A 20,877-nucleotide genomic window follows, 5' to 3' on the forward strand; every position below is an offset into this window, starting at 1 on the left:
GCGTGTATGATCGACGCATTGAAGACTTGCATCTATGTGTTGAGAGTTGGGGGTTAGCTATTTATGCACACATGAGTGACTTGTTGAGAGCATACGTTGAATTACCGGTTTGCATCAACGCTTGACAGCCAGCGGACGATTGTCAATGACATCACTCTTAGTAAGAAAGAAAAATAAAAGCAAAGACATAATTTTGTTTTAGTAATATAGAATGGGCATCAAGGTATGCAAGAATGGATGATGATGGTGGTGATGAATGAATGATACATGATGCTGTTGGCATCCATTCTGTTCATCCTCGCAATCCGTCCACGCAAAAGAGCTCTCTCTCTCTCTCTCTCTCTCTCCGACCAAATCTTCTCCTCCCCTCTTTCCCCGTTGGTCCAAACCTTCTAATTTCTAGGGTTTCCGTTTACGCCATTAAACCATCTAAAGCCCTCCATCTAATCCACAAAACCCTAATATAAATTCCTCACTTAGCTACAACAATCTCGCCTCATTTTTCTCACATTTTCCCCAAATCCAGCTGCCCTGTCTCCGCCGCCATCCGCGTGTCTGAAATCGCAGAAGTTGCAGTCGCTCAACATTCATGGCCAAGACCAAACCTGGAAAAAAGGACCTTGACTCTTACACCATCAAGGGCACCAACAAAATCGTTCGACGTAACTATCCTCTCTCTCTCTCTCTCTGTGAAAAAAAAACCAAAATTTATTCTCCAATTTTAGCTTCTAAAAACCCGAATTTAAAAAAAAAAAAAATTAAATCTATGTTTTAGATAGCTAAATTTTCGATCTTTACATATATACATGAGGTTATCTGTAAAACCCAGATTCAAAATTTCAATTTCGAGCTCGGAAATCCAAGACTTGTCATAGTTTTTCAAATATTGGTGTTAAAGACTCGATTTTTTGTTAAACAGTTTGTGAAGTTAAGTTGGTGTTTCCTGCTATGTGCGGCATTGATATTTCTATTGATTTTGTGCTGGCCAGCTGGTGATTGTGTGTTAATGCGGCCGTCAGACACTGATAAGCCTCCGTATGTGGCACGCGTGGAGAAGCTCGAAGCTGACCACCGCAACAATGTGAAGGTTCGGATTCGATGGTATTATCGGCCTGAGGAATCGATTGGAGGTAGAAGACAGTTCCATGGGGCCAAGGAGCTGTTTTTATCAGACCACTATGATGTGCAGAGTGCACATACTATCGAAGGGAAGTGTACAGTGCACTCCTTCAAGAACTACACTAAGCTTGAGAATGTGGGAGCTGAGGATTACTTCTGTAGGTTTGAGTACAAGGCTTCCACTGGAGGGTTCACACCGGACCGCGTGGCTGTGTAAGCAATGTGTTCTTTTTGTGATGATGATTGCGCACAGAAACACACATGTAATATTTGATTGGTGATCATTGGTTTTTGAAATTATGCTGTTCTGGTTATTGTTTTGAAGGTATTGTAAATGTGAGATGCCATACAATCCGGACGACCTTATGGTGCAATGCGAGGGATGCAAGGACTGGTAAATGCACACCACTCCCTTGTTTTGTGCTTGGTATTGTTCATCCATTTCAAAGTTTGTATGCATTTTGTTTCACTAAACATCGGATCTTTGTGCATTTTTCTTTTTAGAAGCTCTCTTGATTAGTGATTGTGTAGAATAGAAAATGGAAATTGTGACTGCTAGTGCCATATGATTCCATTTGTAGAAGGTGATGATTGTTAAATTCATTTACTACTTAGGTGTTGCAGATGATGAAGTGTTTGTCAAAATTTCAGATTGCTCAATTGCAAACACATTTAATTTATTTATCATATGGGAGTTAGTGAAGCATGTGGAATGGTATATGAAGAGTTTTAATTCATAGTAATTCGGGTATTTTTGACCATATTTGGGTTTCAGACCATATACACTGGCTCAATCTCAGTAATCCTCATCACTTGGAATTTATTTCTCTTTTCTTAACCGATGTGTAATGTGAGTGGGGGCTCGTTTCCTTTTGTACCTTATTTCCGGTAATATCAGACCTTCTAATTTGCGGAATTTAAGGAAATAAATATCTGCTTATGCTTAACATAGTATGTGTCTACTGCACAAGGTCTTCTTTTGGTTTATTAAGTTTGATAGTTATTTGGTGGATGCTTGAGGACTTGATCGTAGGAAGGTAATAAATCTGATTGTAATGGATATTATTCTTGTGTTTTGGAATATGGAACTGTTGTGGAAATAATATGACAATATCTATATCAACAGAAATTGGATTGAAAATTGAACTGGTCCCATATGATTCTCTTTTTTTTGTTTTTAAGCTTTACTTACAATACTTTTGTATGAGCCTGTCATATTACTCGAGCAATATAAGATCAGATGAAGTGCACTGTGAACAAAATAGTAGTTGGTTGCTGTTAAGCAACTCTTCAAAGATAGTGGAATATTTATTTTTGATAGGTGGATTTTAGGTCCATGATCTATCCAATGGAGTTTTTTACTGTCTCAATGCCTTTGCCTCGACAACATTATTAAGTGTTGGTGTTTTCAATTAAACTAACAATGGCATTGTATACATGGTAATAACAGATATGCTTCGTGTTTTGCATTCATATTTTGCAGGTTTCATCCCTCGTGTATGGGTATGACAATTGAAGATGCAAAAAAGTTGGAGCACTTTTTATGTTCTGACTGCTCATCTGATGATGATGCCAAAAGATCCTTGAACACATTTCCAGTATCACCATCTGTTGAGGCTAAGGTAAGAAATCTGTGTGTTCTATTTATCCAATTTCAAAAGGTTCTTGAATGCATCGAAGTAACACCATTTGTCCAGACTAAGAGAATTTGTGTGTCTTTGTTTCTTTTGTCACTATTTTACTCGAAGAATTATGGCGAATCTTTATGACTTAAATTCCTTGTCAGTATTTATTCCTTAGTTAATGCAGATTGAAAATTGGTATGCTGGAGACGTTGTCTTTACCTAAAACACTTGGTTTTCCTTAACCAACATCGTTAGATGATTTAATGACAACCTATGGAATAATAGCGGATAAGGAAAACTTTAAAAGTTTTGAGAGAAAGAGAGAGAGAGAGAGAGAGAGAGAGAGAGAGAGAGAGAGAGAGAGAGGTCTTATGGATAGTGATTATGATACCGTGTTAACTAGTGGAATTAATTTTAGGCAATGCTGTTTAAGTGGCACGTTATTATAGTTCTCTGAAGCCTTAACCAGAGCATTAAGTAAACGGTTTTGACTGTTTCTGATGTCATTTTGTTGAGCTCATATCAACATCATCCTATTGCTTTCCTTGCTTCATTGAAGGATCATGTCTTGTTAACAATGATATTGTGTTCTGTTTTGAATTTTTTTCTAGGCGGAGCCAAAGCGCAGGAAGAGGTGACCTGTTGATTCAGATGCTTGGTGAGGAGGTATCCAGACTTCTTTGGCATTAGCTCCTGTGTTGTGTGTTGTGGAAATGTACAGTGCAGAGAAGATACTGTGCTTGCACAATCCAAAGGCTTTTTTTAGTTTTTGAATGTTTGTATGTGTGCTAGACTTAGGCAATGACTTTGTGTTCTGTGTTGCCCTTGCAAGACATGAAAATCATATTTGAGCACAGAGCAAATGAGAACACATCAAACCAAACATTTAGGAGGAACTTTGGATTTGTGGTGATGTGTTTATTGCTGGCATTACTTAGTACTGCATGCAATGGCAACTGTTTTGGTTTCTTGTGTTTTTTAATCCCCCCCCCTCCCCCTGGTTTTTCACTGTCTTTTCTGTCTTTGGGCATGAGAAAGAGTAAGGCTGCATATGTTGATCACAGGCTCGGTGAGTGCAGTTTCAGGAGTAACTGGAACAACCCCGTTTGGCGTAACTGGTGGGTTTTGTCTTTGTAAACACTCAGTTGCCACTGGGTTGGTCTTACTGGCTGGTGGAGCTGGGCTCCATTCCATCAGACTGCTTTTCTCCCTGCCTCGTGCTATTTTTCCCACAGGATCGACCATCAACAAAGACATGTGAATGTACCTCCGGTTTGAGGATCATGTATTGTCATTATCATAACTGCGGGTTTTGTCGACCTCTATGATTAACTGGTGCTGTATGTTATTTGTGCATGTCAGACGGGTTTTGTCGATCTCTATGATTAACTGGTGCTGTATGTTATTTGTGCATGTCAGGTTTTTGAAGAATCGTATTTTCCGGATTCGCGTCGAGTCACATCTTTTGGTACAAATCTCTAGCCTTTAGTATTACCATGTTTTAGCACCATGGTACCCATATTCACCTAAAATCTCTCTCTCTCTCTCTCTCTCTCTCTCTCTCTCTCTCTCTCCCCCCAAATAGAAGACAGTCGTGAGATGTCTAAGAGGGCATCTTGACCTAACTTGGCCAGCAAAGCTGATGATTAAGTCTCTTATCTTGCCCAATCAAGCTATATATATATATATACCCTGTTTATACTAAATATTTGTTCATTGTACTCAAACTAACAAGTTATGTTGGTTTTAATGTTCGTCTTTTGACTACTAATTTGTTAGACCTAACTTTTTCTTTTGCATTTTCCCAAATATTTGTTTAAGAAAAATGAAAAAGAAATTGGTAACTTAAAAACTGGGGAATCCTTGAAAAGTAGAAATAGTTAGATAAAAAAAGTACGAGGATGAGGTATAAATTCCACATCTTTCAACGCAAAATTGATGAGATGGTGGAAAATATGTGGTGGTGGAACTCACTGACTTTCATGCCATGCAATCTCCCCTTTCCATTAGCGCAATCTTGTGCACTTTTGCAGCTTGTATTATTTGAAAAAGTGATTCACTTTTACTCACATACATGTGATTATTTCAACTATTTGGGGGCAATAGTTTCTTGGTTTGTATAAGACATTTGTTCATGTCGCTATATCTCGGAGAAAAAACGTTTGATGGAATAATTTCTTAGATGTATTGTCGCATCCCCAAGGATTGGGTACACTTTTTACAAGTCAGTGGAAATACATGATAAGAGTCTTTTACCTCGTTTAATCTAGTTAGACCGTATGATGGTAACAAGATTTTCGTTCGACCACTTCATATTAAATCTCTACATCCAACTTGTCTTTGACGAGAACGACTTAGGTTAGAGTTTTTGATCACTTTATTTGTAGGATAACTCTCGCAAAAATATAAGATCTCCTACTTTTGTTCCACTCTACTTCATCATTTTGAGTTGTCATAACCAAACAATCATACCGAAATTATTCTCGCCATTTTATTCTTTCACTTTATAAAAAAAATAATTTTTTTCTTCAATTTTTAGACAGAATAATTTAAAATACAGGTTAAACGGTTAATGGACGTTTGTGTAAATGGCGACAAAATAAGCCACGCGTTCCCAATTTCCTTGGTTTTTCTTCGACTTTCGTTTTCTCCATCGAAATGTAGAGGCTCCAGCTCCACTGTATTTAGTAACCAGACAATTTCCTTTCCATTTTTTTAAATTCAAACTTTTGATTCTTTTCGCTTTAGCCTTTTGCCTCTCTCTCTTCAAATTAAGTGCCCAATTAGATTTAATTAGGGTTTTGTCAAGCTGAAGACCCGACTTCCAGACTTCCTGCTCGGATTTTTCTAGGTCTTCCTTCACATTTTCTGTCGTTTTCTCGCACTTTCTCGGATCCCTTTGCTTACGCAGTCGATGTAAGTCAATTTCAATTGCGTATCTCGTCAATTTATTCAAAACCTACAACTTTTTTTTTTCCTTCAATTTGAATTCTTTGTCAGAAATGATGAGGATTTGGTGCCCGGTAGAATCTTCTAGGGCAAGGGCATGTTCCTCGGTTTTAATTTCATCTGTCCATAAATTGTGACTTTTCGTGTGGATTGGATTGTTGGGTTTTGAGAATGCAAATTATTCGAATTGGTTCTGAAAGCTTGATTAGTGTTTACAGAAGTTGAGAGTCAAGGGTTTTGTAGATATGATAAAAAATATATTGGGTAAAATACCTCGGAAACCATCGAAATCATCGCAAAGCGATGCGTATAGTGACGGAGGGGCCAATGGGAATCGCCCCAATCCATCCCACAACTCAAAATCGAGCTCTTCTTCGTCAAAGTCTTCGAATTTGGGTTCAGGCAATTCGCGTTCGAGCAATGGGACTCTTGCCTCACACTCCTCGAACGCAGTTAAATCAAATCACTCGAAGAAATCAGCTCCCATTGCAACCCAAGTAGGTCCATTGTTTTCTTTGGGTGCATATGAGCCTCTGCCGAGTTTCAGGGACGTTCCAAGTTCAGAAAGGCAGAATCATTTTATTAAGAAGTTGAACATGTGTTGTGTTGTGTTTGATTTTAATGATCCCTCAAAGAATCTCAAGGAGAAGGACGTCAAGCGGCAGACTTTACTTGAACTTGTTGATTACATTTCATCAGTTACATCAAAGTTCAATGAGGTGGTAATGCAAGAGATTACAAAGATGGTGGCGATCAATCTGTTTCGTACATTTTCGTCTTCCAATCTTGATAACAAGGGTCCTGATATGTACGACCAAGACGAGGAGGACCAGATGTTGGATCCAGCTTGGCCTCATCTTCAGGTTGTGTATGAATTTCTATTAAGATTTGTGGCTTCGCCAGAGACCGATGCTAAGCTAGCTAAAAGATATATTGACCACTCGTTTGTGTTGAAGTTGCTTGGTTTGTTTGACTCTGAGGACCAAAGAGAGAGGGAATACTTAAAGACGATCCTCCATCGCATTTATGGGAAGTTCATGGTGCATCGACCATTCATTAGGAAATCCATCAACAACATCTTCTTTTGGTTCATTTTTGAGACCGAGAAGCACAATGGGATTGCGGAATTGCTTGAAATCTTAGGCAGCATAATCAATGGTTTTGCTTTGCCTTTGAAGGAAGAGCACAAGCTGTTCCTTGTTCGTGCCTTGATTCCTCTTCACAAGCCCAAGTGTGTATCTATGTACCATCAGCAACTCTCATATTGCATTAGTCAGTTTGTGGAGAAAGATGCCAAGTTGGCGGATACAGTGATTCGAGGACTGCTGAAGTATTGGCCCATAACTAATAGTTCAAAGGAAGTTATGTTCCTTGGTGAATTGGAAGAAGTTTTGGAAGCTACCCAGCCATCAGAGTTTCAGCGCTGCATGGTCCCCTTATTTCGTCAAATTGGTCACTGTCTCAACAGCTCACATTTTCAGGTACTTTTCAAATAATGTCTTTATCTTTTACTGGCTTCTTTTTACTACCATGTTAACTGTGTATGTATATAGATACAGTGTGTACTGTTTTTATCAATTCTGTTTTATTCTTTGTTTTATTGTGTGCTTATACTTCTGATGGATGTCCATTTTCAATATCTTTCTTCCAGTGAAACGTTTTTAAACGTGATGTATTTTATAGATTCTCATATGGTTGTTGCCTTTTCAACTAGCCACCTAGTTGGTTTTATGAGATGTACTAGATATATGTTAAAGCTTGGGGCTTTTGATGTTTTGTTGGAGATTTTTGTCTTCAACAAATCTGTAAATATTCTGTTTCTTTGATTTCAAATCAAGTTTTCACGAAATCTCTTTGCATTTTTTATCTCCAACACTTGGTTGAGTGACAATTATAGATTCCCGTTGTCAGAACTGTTGGGTTACTTCAGATTGTCGTTCAGGTTCATTGGAACTGAGGTGATGTGCTAGTTGTCAAAATTGGTTTGGACGAGTTGTCCAAGTTGCACCTTAATATAGTGGTGCATTAATGAACAAGTTCATATTTGCTTTACGAAGTTGTATAAGTTAAGATTTCCCTTGAGTTGGAGAGCAATATGGGTCCTGAATGGCTGTGGAAGTTTAGAAATCATTTGAAGTTGAAAACTTTAGGTGTTATTTGTTGGTAAGTTCTTGCTGGCGCACAATTTGGGAGGTAGATGGTGATAAGAATTTCTGCTGTTCATAGTGATCTGTGGGAAGTCCTGACTTAAGCACCTTTTCTTACTTAGATACAGTGCACTTGGTTTTGGTATTAAGGAAACTTAACAGCAAATGGTTTTGGTGTGCAAGATTTGGTGTATATTCATTACTATGATGTGAAGTTTGTATTGTCACTTTTGTTTTACTTAACGCGAAGTTTTCTTAACTTGATTTCCATTGGCAGGTAGCTGAACGTGCATTGTTTTTGTGGAATAACGATCACATAAGAAATTTGATTACACAGAATCGCCAAGTGATTCTGCCAATAATCTTCCCAGCTCTGGAGAAAAACACACAGAGTCATTGGAATCAAGCTGTTCAGAGTTTGACATTGAATGTGAAAAAGATATTCTCAGATGTTGATCAAGAACTCTTTGATGAGTGCTTAGTTGGCTTCCAAGAAGATGAATCCAAAGAGAAAGAAACACAAGAGAAACGTGAATCAACGTGGAAACGCTTAGAAGATGTGGCTGCTTCCAAGGCTTTGGGCAATGAGGCTGTGCTCGTCTCAAGATTTGCTTCCTCCGTTGCCACTGCTACTAACCCAAAGCCACAGGCATCTTCAGGTAGTTGAGTTGAGACCCTCGCAACTCACAGATTCTGTTTGCCTAATCAGTCATAATCGGAGGAAAGTGAGTTGGACCCAACCTCACTTCTCTTTGGCTTGTTGTAACTCTATGCTGATAAACGCGAAGGCGGGGTATTGTGGACTTCGCAATTGCTCCTAGGTCACTCTTTCCTTTTGTACCCTTCAGCCAGGGAGGTATGTAATATAAAGGATTTATTATAGGGATGAATGATTATTACTTACTAGAATTCATGATAAAATTTGCTGTATAATGGTGAGAAAAGTTTACATTTTTCTGGTTCTGTTTCAACCCAAGCAACTTTTTTCTCTCGGAAATTGGTTGTAATCCTTAGTCCCGTGCTTGGTCAACTGTCACGGCCAACGGATTGCATTCCTAGAGCTGTAGGCTTGATACTTGTTTCGGAAATCTGTACTTTTATCATGCCAGAAAAGGAAGATTTTGTTGTTCAATAAGAAATTATTCTATTCCGGATCTTCGTTGCTGTGGTTTCTGCTTTCTATTCTCTTATACTACGCTTCGCGCCAAATGGCGGAGATTTGCGGCCCAATGTTGTCCTCGGCGAAGCATGGTTTTGTGCATCAGGGATCGCCAGAAGAAATGTCAAAATCTTGTTTAAGCTGTCATGAACTTTATGCAGAAAAACATCTTTGCAGTTCATATGAAAATGGTTCTATCAAAATACATTACGCAAGTCTACTAATCATCGCCAAAGGCTCGGAAACTGTAACGCTCTTGGTAAGGGCCGTTGAACCAGAGGTCAGCCTCCAACCACTTGGGATAACGAACAAGATCCCCAGCCACGAATTGCATGTACTGCCGACTGCCTTCGGGCACGACTCTCACGTCTCCTTCCTCAATGTAAACCAGCTGATCGACCTGCCAGTCCCACGGCAGCTTGCACTTGCCCGTCTTCCACATTGACCATCTGGAGACTCCAAGCTCCGCCAGTCTCTCCTGCGACACCTCTCTCTCCACTCTCACTTGGTACAATTCCTCCAGAGGTTTCTCTATCCGCATTGCCTTCAATTTCATACCACGATGTTGCCCGTTAGTACTACTGCGCTCGCTCCAATCTTTGCCGCTTCTTCTGACCGAGATTGAGCAGAAAGTTGGGGCCATGATCACACTTGCCATGTTTACTGCAGTGGCTTATTCTGGCCTGCTAGGAGTTGAAAACAATGAGGCATTGCACAAGTATTCACCAAAGAGAAAAACCAACACCATGATCTTTGAATTTAACACAGGGTAGTGATTTTCACATTTGTGTTATCCCCTTGTGTACTTCTCCCCTTGTTCACGCCCCTTGATTCTTGTTTGATTTATTCGACCCAAATCCTCAAAAGAAAAAGGGGAGTGCAAGGGGAGAAGAAAAAGGAGTGAGAAATTGCTTCATGTAACTTATTCGCTCTAGGTAGCCAAATCCCAAATGCAAAGCAGTACAAATAACAACCGTGCTTCTTGATAGTATCAATTTAGCGGGAGAATTGACTTCCTCAAACGTCGACTATAACCCCTAGCCTTCCAACCTAACGATGCGGGTTCGATTCCCGCTACCAGCTTTTAGATTTTTTTTTGTTTTATAAAAAAAATTATGAATATAATTAATGTAATGCATCATTGACTTGAATACGGAATTCCCGGAATAAATGACTTCCGCACGCTCTTTTTCTCCTTCTCCGTACCCATGTTTATTTTTTGTCCATGTTTCTACTTTGACTTGTTCAATCCAAAGACCGGAAATAAGTAAGAACGTGCATATGGAAAAAAAACATGTGCGCGGAAATCACTTCCATTTAACTTTTGCCCAGAAATTCTTAGTGAACTACTTGGACAAACTCCCTATATCCCTAACCTCACATTTCAAACAAATTATACATCTTTGACTCACAAATTGTTTTTTCTTACACCCAGCAAGCAAAAACCTTCAAAAAAATGAACCCAGCAAGGATTTATTGGGTCATCTGGTTCATACATATTTCTGAGTTTTCGAATCAAGATTTTCATCTCCTGCCCACCCCAAACGAGTATAAGAGAACCCAGAAACCATTAGAGGATAAAGAAGCATGAATTTGGAAAGTAAATCAGCAGAAGCAAGTTATGGGATTTTACCTGTTGAAATTGAACCTTCAAATTCAGAGGAGAAGAGTGAGAGAGACTGTGCAGAAAGAGAGCTCTGAAGCTAAAACCCCTACACTCCAAGGTTTATCCAATACCCCAATTATTTGCTGCAGCTTACGAGGACTTTGATCGAGTCACTCCCCCGTGACCTGTTTGTCTCACCCACAGTTAACCGGTAACCGGATGTTTCATTTACCTTGCTTTTCTTTTTCTTTTTAGGATAATGAAATGGGAAAAGAAGTTAGTTTTGTGTCCAGTCCAGGGACGGATAGATTTATTATGAGAGAATTTTCAATGTGTTTAAAACACGTGTCGAAAAACCACATTTTATATTATAATTAAGCATCTTTTCAATTATATAATGGCATGTGGTTGGATATATTGAAAAATTTCTCATTTTTGGGACGTCAAACGCAGGGATGAGATGATATGCTTTAAGTGTGAGATGAGCAAGTGAGAGGAATTGGTTTTGTACATAGTTTTCAGAAGGTGATGGTGTTTCTTTGCTTCATCTTCAATCCATAAATGGGTTGTTTCAGAGCACAAAGGAGGGCTCAGTACTTGCTCATGGAAGAAGCGCAAGAGCTCGAAGATGCCTCTGCTCGCAGACTCAGTTCCATCCCTCAACAACTCAGGTGCCCCCTTATTAAAGTTTCAAATTTCATTTATGTGTTTTGTGCATATTAGTCAGACTATAAAACAAACATTTATTGTCTGTTAAATAATCCACTGTAAATATGTTGTTGCTAATCTATCGATATTATAATCTCAAACGAAACATATTGACATTTTTTTTATGAGGACACTGCTTGAATGAGTAGTTCTTCATTCATGCAAAATCATAATCTGAAATATTAGCAAAAACTTCATCAAAAACACGTAAAGATATATATATATTTTTTTCACACGTCAAATTGTGACTGACAAAAATGTAGGAATTCCTTTCCTTTGATAATGTACATGCACGTTTTGTCTTCAGTTAAGGGCGGATGTCCTAAATAGGTACTTTATGCACGTACAGTTCTCTTGTCCTGAAAGCCTAAATAATTTATGGCGTAGAGGATAATGGAGAGTATATCAGTGAGCGGGGAAGTTAGTGGTGCTGGTGGATCATTCAAACGGTGGTGCTGGTGGATCATACTGGTTTGAATGTGTTTTTAAAATAACTAAAAACGCTTTTAGAGAAAATGTTTTTTAGTTCAAAAGCACTTTAAGTGTTTTTTGTAAGACGCACCAATTATGTGCTTCTTCCAAGAAGCACTTTAAGTACTTTTCTAGAGAATTCACTTGCATATTTACTAAAGATTGATTCTAAAAACATTTTCACCCAAAATACTTTCAATCGTTTTAAAAGTACATCCAAACGAGCTGGACCAAGCATGAAAACAATATTTTTTATAACAGTATTTTTGAACTATCATTTATCTTCGTGTCGATTGGATAGTGACTTTAATTACAAACCAAGGAGGAAAATAAGGCTTCTCAAACCAAAGAATACACACAGGCAACTAGTGTTTACTGATACAACACCATGCCCCCAAAAGGGAAGGCAGCTATTATTCATACAACACCTATTTATATCATTTTCCTTTTTCTCCACCGGTCTGACCACTCTTCAAACTTCGTAGCCACAGCCATAAACACCACCAATAGGAACTATTTACATAGATTCAGACAAAAAATAAGCAATAATGTTGTTAATTGGATGTCTTTGGACCCAACACTTTAGTAAGCGCCTTAATAATTGGCTTCTCTTTTATATTTTCGTCCCTTTCCAAGCGCCATTTCTTTGACGTTTTTTCAGCCTGCATTTAGAAGCTCCATGTTAGTTCATGTGCAAGTGAAACATTCAAGCAGAATTAGGTAAGAGAAAAGGAAATCCCATTCGAATGTTACAACTTGACATACCCAAGCTCTTAAGGGAGCTAGTTGCTCCTGAATCATCTCCAGTTTTGGCTCCATAAGGTCTCTCCCTTTTGTTCGGACATCTTCACTCTGTTAATATAAATCACAGATTGATGTGAAATTGTCACCAAATAGTAAGACTGTCTTCGCAACTTTCATCAACACATCACGGCAAAAGGATCCCACGTGGTAATTACAAGATTTGGGTATCAAGACATAATATATTTGTACTTACATTTTGCAACTGTAATTTTGAGACAGCCATGCCTAATAGCAAGGTGGCACCACCAAATACTACTGCAGTTGCAACAGCAAATGCCTTCCCAACTACAGAGAAGCAGAAAATGCATCGCATTAAGACTTTAGACGGAAACCAAGCAAAGCTCGTGATTCTTACAAAAATATGAAAATATGCGCTCAGGATTGCATTTCCGGGTGCTAAGACAAGCAGCGGAGTGCGGGAATACAAACACAACATCAAAAATGGCAATTCACAATAAGTTCCCAAGATAATATCCAAAGATCATGCATAAAAAGGGTTGTTATTAGTAAGACCGATTCATATGTCAAATGGGGTTGAGCATTATAATAGATTTTAAGAAATACATATTTTCTTGAGCAAGAAACCTTCTTTCCTTTCCTATACTATCTTGACTGATCATTATTCCTTATGCCTTCACCCGACACGGCCATTATCCCTGTTTTATAAACTATCAGGTAACATACACATCTATAAATGAAAATGGATGTACTTTGAGTAAACCCTTCGGCTGCAGCCTTCAACTTTTCAGGATTAATGTGAGTAGCATGCCTGTCTTGACGCAACTCATTAGCCGTCGAGGCTGACAATGAGCTTTCTGATTCCGGCAGTTGCCACCTGCATTCAGCAATGCCCTACATTATATAAACTAGAACAATTCAGCATTGGACAATTCCTCTCAAATTCAACACCCAATGTAGTATATACTAAATGCCCCTTCATATGCATTCCTCCCGGGCAGTACTTGGTATTCCAATTCCCACGTGAATATGCACAATAAAGCTTCCAAATTTTGAGAATTCATAACAAAATTAAACAAATTTTGAGCATTCTGTAACAAACCAACAAAGTCAAATCCACCAAACAAATCCAAGAATCTTCAATTTCCCACATTTTCCCAAAGAACAAACACAAAATTGAACAATTGAGAAGTTAAAACAAAAAGGGCAAACCTTTTGGGGCCAAAAGTGACCTGGGGCAGCGACAGGTAAGCCCTCAGAGGGTTGAGAGCCTCGGCGGACACGAAATGGCCGTTCTTGGAATCGGATTCAAGAACCCATTTGGAGGCCGTGTCCAGAGACGACGTCGTTTCGGAGGGTTGGTGGAAGATCTTCGAGGGCAGAGAGTGCCTCAGGACCTCCGGAAGCACGTCGGCTTGCGATTCGTGCCCTGTCGCGGCGGAGGAAGCTTCGGTCGGCGATGATGGGAGCTTCTTCTTCTGGGATACAAGGCGGCCCACCGCCTGTTTCGATTCCCGGAGAAAATAGGCTCCCTCTTTCCCGGCTAGTCTTCCCGCGAGAAAGCTCATTTCTTTTTGGTTTCCAGTATCCTTGTGACTCGGATTTCTCACAGTTCACTCGGGCATGTAAATATGTTATGCTGCGTTTCTACTTTTTATCATATAGTTTGGTTTTTGCTTGCTAATCAAGTTTAAGGTTACTAATTTAAAATTAATCTTTTGCATTTTGGCATAAATCTCCATTATAATACCTTTTATTTAGAGTAAACAAAGTTGAATATCTCTTGAGTTTGAAGTACTTTGAGTTTGATTTTTATAAATTGATATCAAATTCACATAACAAGTTGAAAATTTGAAAATTTGCACTAAGTTGAAAATTTTGAGTTTGATTGTTATAAATTGATATCAAATTCACACAACAGGTTAAAAATTTTGAATCCAATAAATGCGACCTCAATTAGTGAGTGTGATAAAAGGTCTCATGAGTTTCATTCTTATAAAATATGAATCTGCAACTATTAGACTCACATCAATGCGAAACAAATCAAACTCATATAATCATTGTAAAAGTCTAAAGATTCGTGTTGCGCATAAGGGTAATTTGTATAGTTTTTAGGGATAAAAAAAAAAAAAAAAAAAAAAAAAAAACTAATGAAAAGAGCTTGAAAATTTTGAGTTTTAACGATAAAGACAAAATAAAAGATAAAGTAAATAGTACCAATTTGACTTTTTAGTGTAAAAATTTGGTTTTTCGTCAAAATGAATAGTACCGATAACTTTTTGTTAAAGTTCCCTAAAAAAACCCATTTATCAATATGAATCAATCTTTGTCAAATTTCTTTTGTGTAACCAGTGCTCTAAAACGCGGTCAAGGCGGCCGCCTAAGCGCTAGGCGTCGGACCGCCGCCGCGATTTTTCCAAAAACGTTTCAATAAATCAGCAAGTGTATTAGGCGGTGTCTAGGCGGCCGACTGGGCAGGCTCGACGGTCTCTGCGGCGAACTAGGCAGTTCTGTCAAAAAATTACACATCGGTGTTTTACTACACAGCGTAGAAGAGGATGGCGACAACATAAAATCTGAAAAAGAGAGAGAGAGAGAGAGAGAAAGCGTGAGGGAAGAGAACGCGAGAGAGAAACCAGTAGAAGGAATAACAATGCAATTGTTGGAAAAAAAAAAAAAAACGAAAAATTTGAAGTCTCTTCGGATTTCTTCGCCGGAGCCGGTAACGTTTTCGAGGATCTTTGCTACGCTAGAATAGATTTTGGGAAATTTTGCAGGGCAAGAAGATGGGGAATTAGGCGGAGAAGACGATGGAGAAATAGGCGGAGCAATCAAAGAAGTGGAGGAAGACTGGAAGAGGAAATGGGACACGTTAAAGTAAAAGCCTCCCGATTTCCAAAGCGTCAAAACCAAACTCGCCTTATCTGATTAATTTCCACAAGTTATAAATTATAATAAAAACAATTACCCACTTCACTATTAAATAATATATTATGTAACTACTTGGAAGATTTATATATAGAGATCAAAACTTTAACTATATTTCAAGAACCTTCACTAGTTTTTTAACACGTCAATAAGAAACTTATTTTACACTTAAATAAACACATATTATATGTTTGCTCCTCATATTTTTATTATTGTCCAATACTTCATAATATATATGTCATTCTATTTTCTAGTTTATGATGAAATTATATATATTTTAAGTATAAACAGACACTTATTTACACGAAATACAATAGATTTACTTAAATCTACCTAATTCATCTAGGCGCCTAGGCGCTAGGCCCCAATCCACCGCCCGACTAGCGCCTAGCGTTTTTTATAACCTTGTGTGTAACTGTTGACCCTAAAAATTACAAAGCCTACGTGGCGTGCAGGCTGAGTAACTAATAAGCTAACTACGTCCTTCGGTTGAATGCGGGGCGTGCCAACTCGTCAGCAGAGCTCGGCCGAGGAGTAAAATTTGTTGATGTTGCGTTGAGCACGTTGCTGACTTCTTTATCTTGCGACTGTGGTCGAGGAAGGAACAAATCTTGGCCTTTGGATTCTCGAGCCTGAAGACAAGGCTGCTAGTTCTACGAAGTTCAATATCAAATTCGGCTCTCCGGGTGCCGAATGTAGTAACCTGGTAACACCTCACTTCGTCGAGAAGGCTAATGAGATGACCTCTGCCAATAAGGATTTGAAAATCCTTCTCGACCGAGACTTGGATAGATAACCAGTCGATCTCGACGCAGTGCTGTTTATCCAAACTGAAGGTACTTCGGGAACGGCTGATTCTACGGCAATAGTGCTGTTTATCCAAACTGAAGATGTTCGCCGGTTGCCTTCACAGTGCTGTTTATCCAAACTGAAGATGTGTTGGCAAAAAAAAAAGAAAATAAAAATTCTCAAGATGTTTGAGAGGTTTTGCGCAGGGCAGTTGTGTGTTGAATTGGAGGTCTTTTTACGTTGCACAACGCCTTGTATTTATATGGTTGATATTTGCTTGACACGGCTAGATAATTGTGTAGAGCTCAATCGGGATTCTGCCACCTTCTCCATATAATCCTGCATATCCTTCCCTCAATGCCACGTGCTCCTTCCTTATCTTTTGCATGGCACCAATTTAAACCAAAGATTGGTTTTGATGATGTTTGAATGCCTCGCAAGCCGTGAATCTCGATGGTCCAACTTCCATGCACCAATGACATTCCAATTTGTATGGCTTCATCATTATTCCAAACTACGCATCCTGACTTTTCAAACCCTATTTACCATGCTGCTCCAATCTGATAACAGGAATCCCAAGTCCACTTGAACTGTACTTGTTCGAAGATATAATGTCAAAATGATTCAAATTAAAAGATAATTATTATGATAAAAATCATAATATTATCCTTTAATTGTAACAAATATATCTTCATTTTTCATCCAATGGTTAAGAGCTATACTCATTCAACGGTCTAGATTACTCAGGCCGATAGTATAAAATCAGGTGCAAACAATAACATAATGGTTTTTTTAATTAACGGGCTATTTTTATTCTTATGTTGTCATGGAAAGTCTTGTGTGTTTGGGAAGGGATGGTTTGATGGTGTAATTGGCGTGTTGCTCACTATTTCTATTTACAAAATTCTTAATTTGTCTATACTAGGACAATCCCAAATTGAAATTCCGAATCTATCACTGTTTGTCACATCCTTATGAAATTATGGACCGCAATTATGGATAAGTTGAATTGTATATGTATTATTTATAAGATCAATTTCATAGGGTTAAAACTTGAACATTGAAACAAGAAGATGGTCAAGTGTAGCGGCTACTTTTGAATAAACTATAGTAAAGTTTTTTCTATCCCATCCATTGACCAGATCATTACAGCATTCTTCTTCACAGCAAGCAGATAAACAAATATCTCCTCATTCAGTCTTTTCTTGCTTGGGGGAGAAGATTGTGTCTTTTGCATTATTATTAAGTATTTGAAAAAAGTAGAAAAAAAATATTCCACACACATTATTATTAAATAATTGAAAAAAGTAGAAAACATATTTCACACAAGATCGTCATTAATTGTTTTTAAGAAAAATAATGATTGTTATCTACTTAGAATTTTATCAAGAAATCAAATCATTGAAACGTATACATAACAATTGAAAGGAGCTTATAAGTAGCTCAAATAGTTAAAAGCGCATTCACTCATGCATACTATCAACATGCCCCAGTATCTACATGGTTTCGTTTACTCACATATTCTAAGTTACTAAAATTGTACTAGAACAAAACATCCAGTAATAGGGTTTCTGAGGTTGGACTCGTGGGAGTTTGGGAACACGCGTTTCTTTAAGAAACACATACATGCATATACTAGAAGAAAACATGCCAAAGGGCACCATTTTTGGGACACCATTCACAATCTGTGTCTTTATGAAGGAGGGTTGCACCATTAAGTGTACATGGGGTGGCCTCAAAACTTGTCCCACTGAAAAACGGTGTCACCAATCTAATTTACAAACTAATTTTTTTAATTATTATAATCCTAGATAATGATAATTATTTTGTTTTTAACGGAACCAAAGCTAAACGCGGTGACAGTACTCGTGGAGTTCACATGGCTATATTTTGATATATTCAGCTACTACTTCACAACTATTCAAGTTGATTTTACTTTAATACCTTACATATTTTAACTTTTAACTTGCAGTCTTGCACTTGTTATGCCCTTTTCAATCTTTTTGTTGTCTTAGATAATTTGTTCTTATTTTCTTTTCGAGAAGCTAAAAGCAAAGGCAATTTTTAAGTCTTTAAGTCTTTCCGACTGCTTTTCAGATGGTCATGCCATTATTTCTAAAACAAATAGTCTCTCTCTCATCCTCAATGGTTTATATAGATCTGGCGCCGACGACTAAAGAGGTGGTCGTTAAACTCACACTCCTGACTGGTCCAACTAGATCTGGATCGGTAGACGTTAAATATCTCTTTTGTGTTTCTAATTCCTTATTTTTATTTCTTGTTTATTTTTGGATTGCAGAAAGTTGATAGCAGATGTGGCCTAGTTGAAGTTGCAGAAATCGTCTATTTACGATGAAGAATCTAGATATGATCTGGTAACAATTCAAGAAATTAGTTCATCCCCTCTATGTGTGTGTGTGTGTGTGTGTGTATGTATACATATGTATTAGACCCAGTAATAGGGTTTCTGAGGTTTTACATCTCCCAAATACACAAAAGCCAAATAGTTGGTGCGTGGGACGACAAGTATTTGCTGGATTTTCCTTTTCACTTGAAATCCATCATGTTAGGCTAATTTTTTCAACTACGTAATAATTTCCTCAACTAAAAAATTAGTGCAAATTTTACACGCGCACATACACCAGATTCATATATATACACAGTAGTACATAAAGGCTCTGGTGGGGATGCCTTATGCGTAGCCAGTTGGTGCACTTACGCACCGTGGACCACACCCACCTCCCACAAGCTGCCTTACCTAAGCTATTCCTCCATCTGCATTTAGTTAATTAAGTCCAAGGAGTCCAGCGAATTTCTGCATTCACGGTTAGAAAATAATTGAATTCGGGAAATCTTGAAAACTGGACCGAATTTGAACGTGTTTAAGACTTATAAGTTATAACCTAGTTTTCAGCTTCCATGGAGGCTCGATTACTGATCGAGGGGTCTCGAGAGGGCTTGAGCATTGGTGTCAATTATATTTTGAAGATAAAAAACATTACACTTGTTAGGACAGTTAAATTCGGAAATTTTGGATCTGTATGTTCAATTTAACCTAATTTATTGGCTTTTGAGGAGGTCCGAGCACTGATTGAGGGGTTTCGAGAACGCTATAAACATTAAACATTCATATCGGATTTGAGATTTCTAAAGTACTACTATGACAACTTGACAAGGCTGTAAATAGATAACCCTCAACTGCATTTGGTGCACCTGAGTTATGTAGGGTTTGTGGACCTAAAGATTCAACATATATTCCATTACATCTGAAAGGAGGGGTAAGTAAGGGGTATCCCTCTTCTTAATTGTATGGTAGTTGTATGAAGTAATGGTTATTTACACTCTGCATTCAAATTTGGGTTCTAAAAAAGCTCAGAAACAGCCCGCACAGCAGGCACACTCAATTAGACCATACCCATTTTATAATATCATCTTGTATTTTTTGCATATGCTCAAATTCCAATGGTGATCCTGGCACACATATGTATGTACATATATATATATATATATATTGATTTCCACACTTTGTTTTCTCTCTCTGTATTCGTATCATTGTTTCTGTGTTAATTTCTTTGATTTATTCAGTCAAATCCTAAAAAAACAAGAAGAAGAACAAGAGTGAAAAAATCAAGAATATGCTTGCTTAATATGAAGCCTTATATTTGGTGTGGTGCAACTACCACGAAAACCCAGAAGATTGAATAAGATGGAAATTTGAATATTCTATACTTATGGGTGTGGAAGTCACTCAAGTCGTCTGCGTTTTTCAAAGATGGATGGACTTGTGAAACCAAATTCTTCTCATTGGCAGGCCAAAGCTGCATCCCATTTGAGTTCCCAAAATGCAAACATGAAATTATATATGCATGCAGTAGCTATTTCAGGTAGAGCCAAAACAAGCCAAAAGAAAAATTATTTAATTAAATAATTCATAAGAAAATACAATCTGAAAGAAAAGAAAAACAAATAACAGTCAAACAAGACTATATGAATCAAACTCTTACATGGTTTTCTTCAAAACCTTCACAATCACCTTCTGTACAATATCTCTACGAATGGAGCTTCAAAATTCAAGGCCTGCTGTGATATGATCATCATTTGGTATATAGAAATCTCCAACTATATATGTTCAAGCTAACTACTAATTAACTACACATCGTGAAGCATATATCTTTTGTAAATACAAATTAATTAAACAAGCTAGCTAGATAAATATTTGTGTTTATCTGGAAATGGGAGTTCTTAAAAAACTTGAAAGATCATCGCTTGTTGTGTAAAGGGTTTGATCCCGTCGGAACCTTTCGCTTCTCGGACTCGAAATTTCTGGCTTGATGATCTCTGGTAGAGGGAGCACTAGTCACTGATGTCCTGAAAACTTGTTGGCTTCTTGCCGAAGACGGGCTCGGGAAGCTTGTCCGAATGGCATGAGTTCTCGGAGCAAAGAAGAGGATCAGCAGAGCGAAAAGGAGGCAGATTTGAAAGCGATTCATGCTGTGAATATTTGAAGAAAAATGTGAGAGAGAGTGATCAGAAAAGGCACGGTGAAATGGCATGGCCAGGTGGTCAATTTATATTTATACATGGACATGGTCTGTCCTTTATTCTTGTTTTGTG

At 38.0% G+C, this 20,877-nt stretch overlaps 4 protein-coding genes across 5 annotated transcripts; 2 read left to right on the top strand and 2 right to left on the bottom strand.

Annotated features, from left to right (window-relative positions):
* Positions 1–218: 218 nt before the first annotated feature.
* LOC137707950 (chromatin remodeling protein EBS-like) lies at positions 219–4,320 on the top strand. 2 transcript variants are annotated; one of them, XM_068446900.1, is made up of 6 exons: positions 219–662; positions 990–1,332; positions 1,445–1,513; positions 2,603–2,741; positions 3,356–3,410; positions 4,164–4,320. In XM_068446900.1, exons 1-5 carry the CDS (start codon positions 590–592, stop codon positions 3,380–3,382), a joined length of 651 nt encoding a protein of 216 aa, XP_068303001.1. In that variant the 5' UTR covers positions 219–589; the 3' UTR covers positions 3,383–3,410; positions 4,164–4,320. The 2 variants fall into 2 exon arrangements, with proteins under 2 accessions (XP_068303001.1, XP_068303000.1); XM_068446899.1 differs by lacking the exon at positions 4,164–4,320 and having other exon boundaries at positions 3,356–3,712.
* A 1,028-nt stretch (positions 4,321–5,348) lies between these two features.
* On the top strand, positions 5,349–8,811 carry LOC137708624 (serine/threonine protein phosphatase 2A 59 kDa regulatory subunit B' gamma isoform-like). The gene is made up of 2 exons (XM_068447741.1): positions 5,349–7,174; positions 8,118–8,811. Exons 1-2 carry the CDS (start codon positions 5,939–5,941, stop codon positions 8,505–8,507), a joined length of 1,626 nt encoding a protein of 541 aa, XP_068303842.1. The 5' UTR covers positions 5,349–5,938; the 3' UTR covers positions 8,508–8,811.
* Positions 8,812–9,018: 207 nt separating this feature from the next.
* Positions 9,019–11,392, bottom strand: LOC137708625 (uncharacterized). Its single transcript, XM_068447742.1, has 2 exons — positions 10,633–11,392; positions 9,019–9,682 (listed from the first exon to the last, which is right to left on the bottom strand). The coding sequence occupies exon 2, from the start codon at positions 9,655–9,657 to the stop codon at positions 9,220–9,222; it is 438 nt and encodes a 145-aa protein (XP_068303843.1). The 5' UTR covers positions 9,658–9,682; positions 10,633–11,392; the 3' UTR covers positions 9,019–9,219.
* A 614-nt stretch (positions 11,393–12,006) lies between these two features.
* On the bottom strand, positions 12,007–14,157 carry LOC137708783 (uncharacterized). Its single transcript, XM_068447933.1, has 5 exons — positions 13,759–14,157; positions 13,299–13,423; positions 12,782–12,873; positions 12,550–12,636; positions 12,007–12,446 (listed from the first exon to the last, which is right to left on the bottom strand). The coding sequence occupies exons 1-5, from the start codon at positions 14,112–14,114 to the stop codon at positions 12,339–12,341; spliced, it is 768 nt and encodes a 255-aa protein (XP_068304034.1). The 5' UTR covers positions 14,115–14,157; the 3' UTR covers positions 12,007–12,338.
* Positions 14,158–20,877: the final 6,720 nt, after the last annotated feature.

Source organism: Pyrus communis, chromosome 11 (assembly GCF_963583255.1).
Source record: "Pyrus communis chromosome 11, drPyrComm1.1, whole genome shotgun sequence".
Lineage (NCBI taxonomy): Eukaryota > Viridiplantae > Streptophyta > Magnoliopsida > Rosales > Rosaceae > Pyrus > Pyrus communis.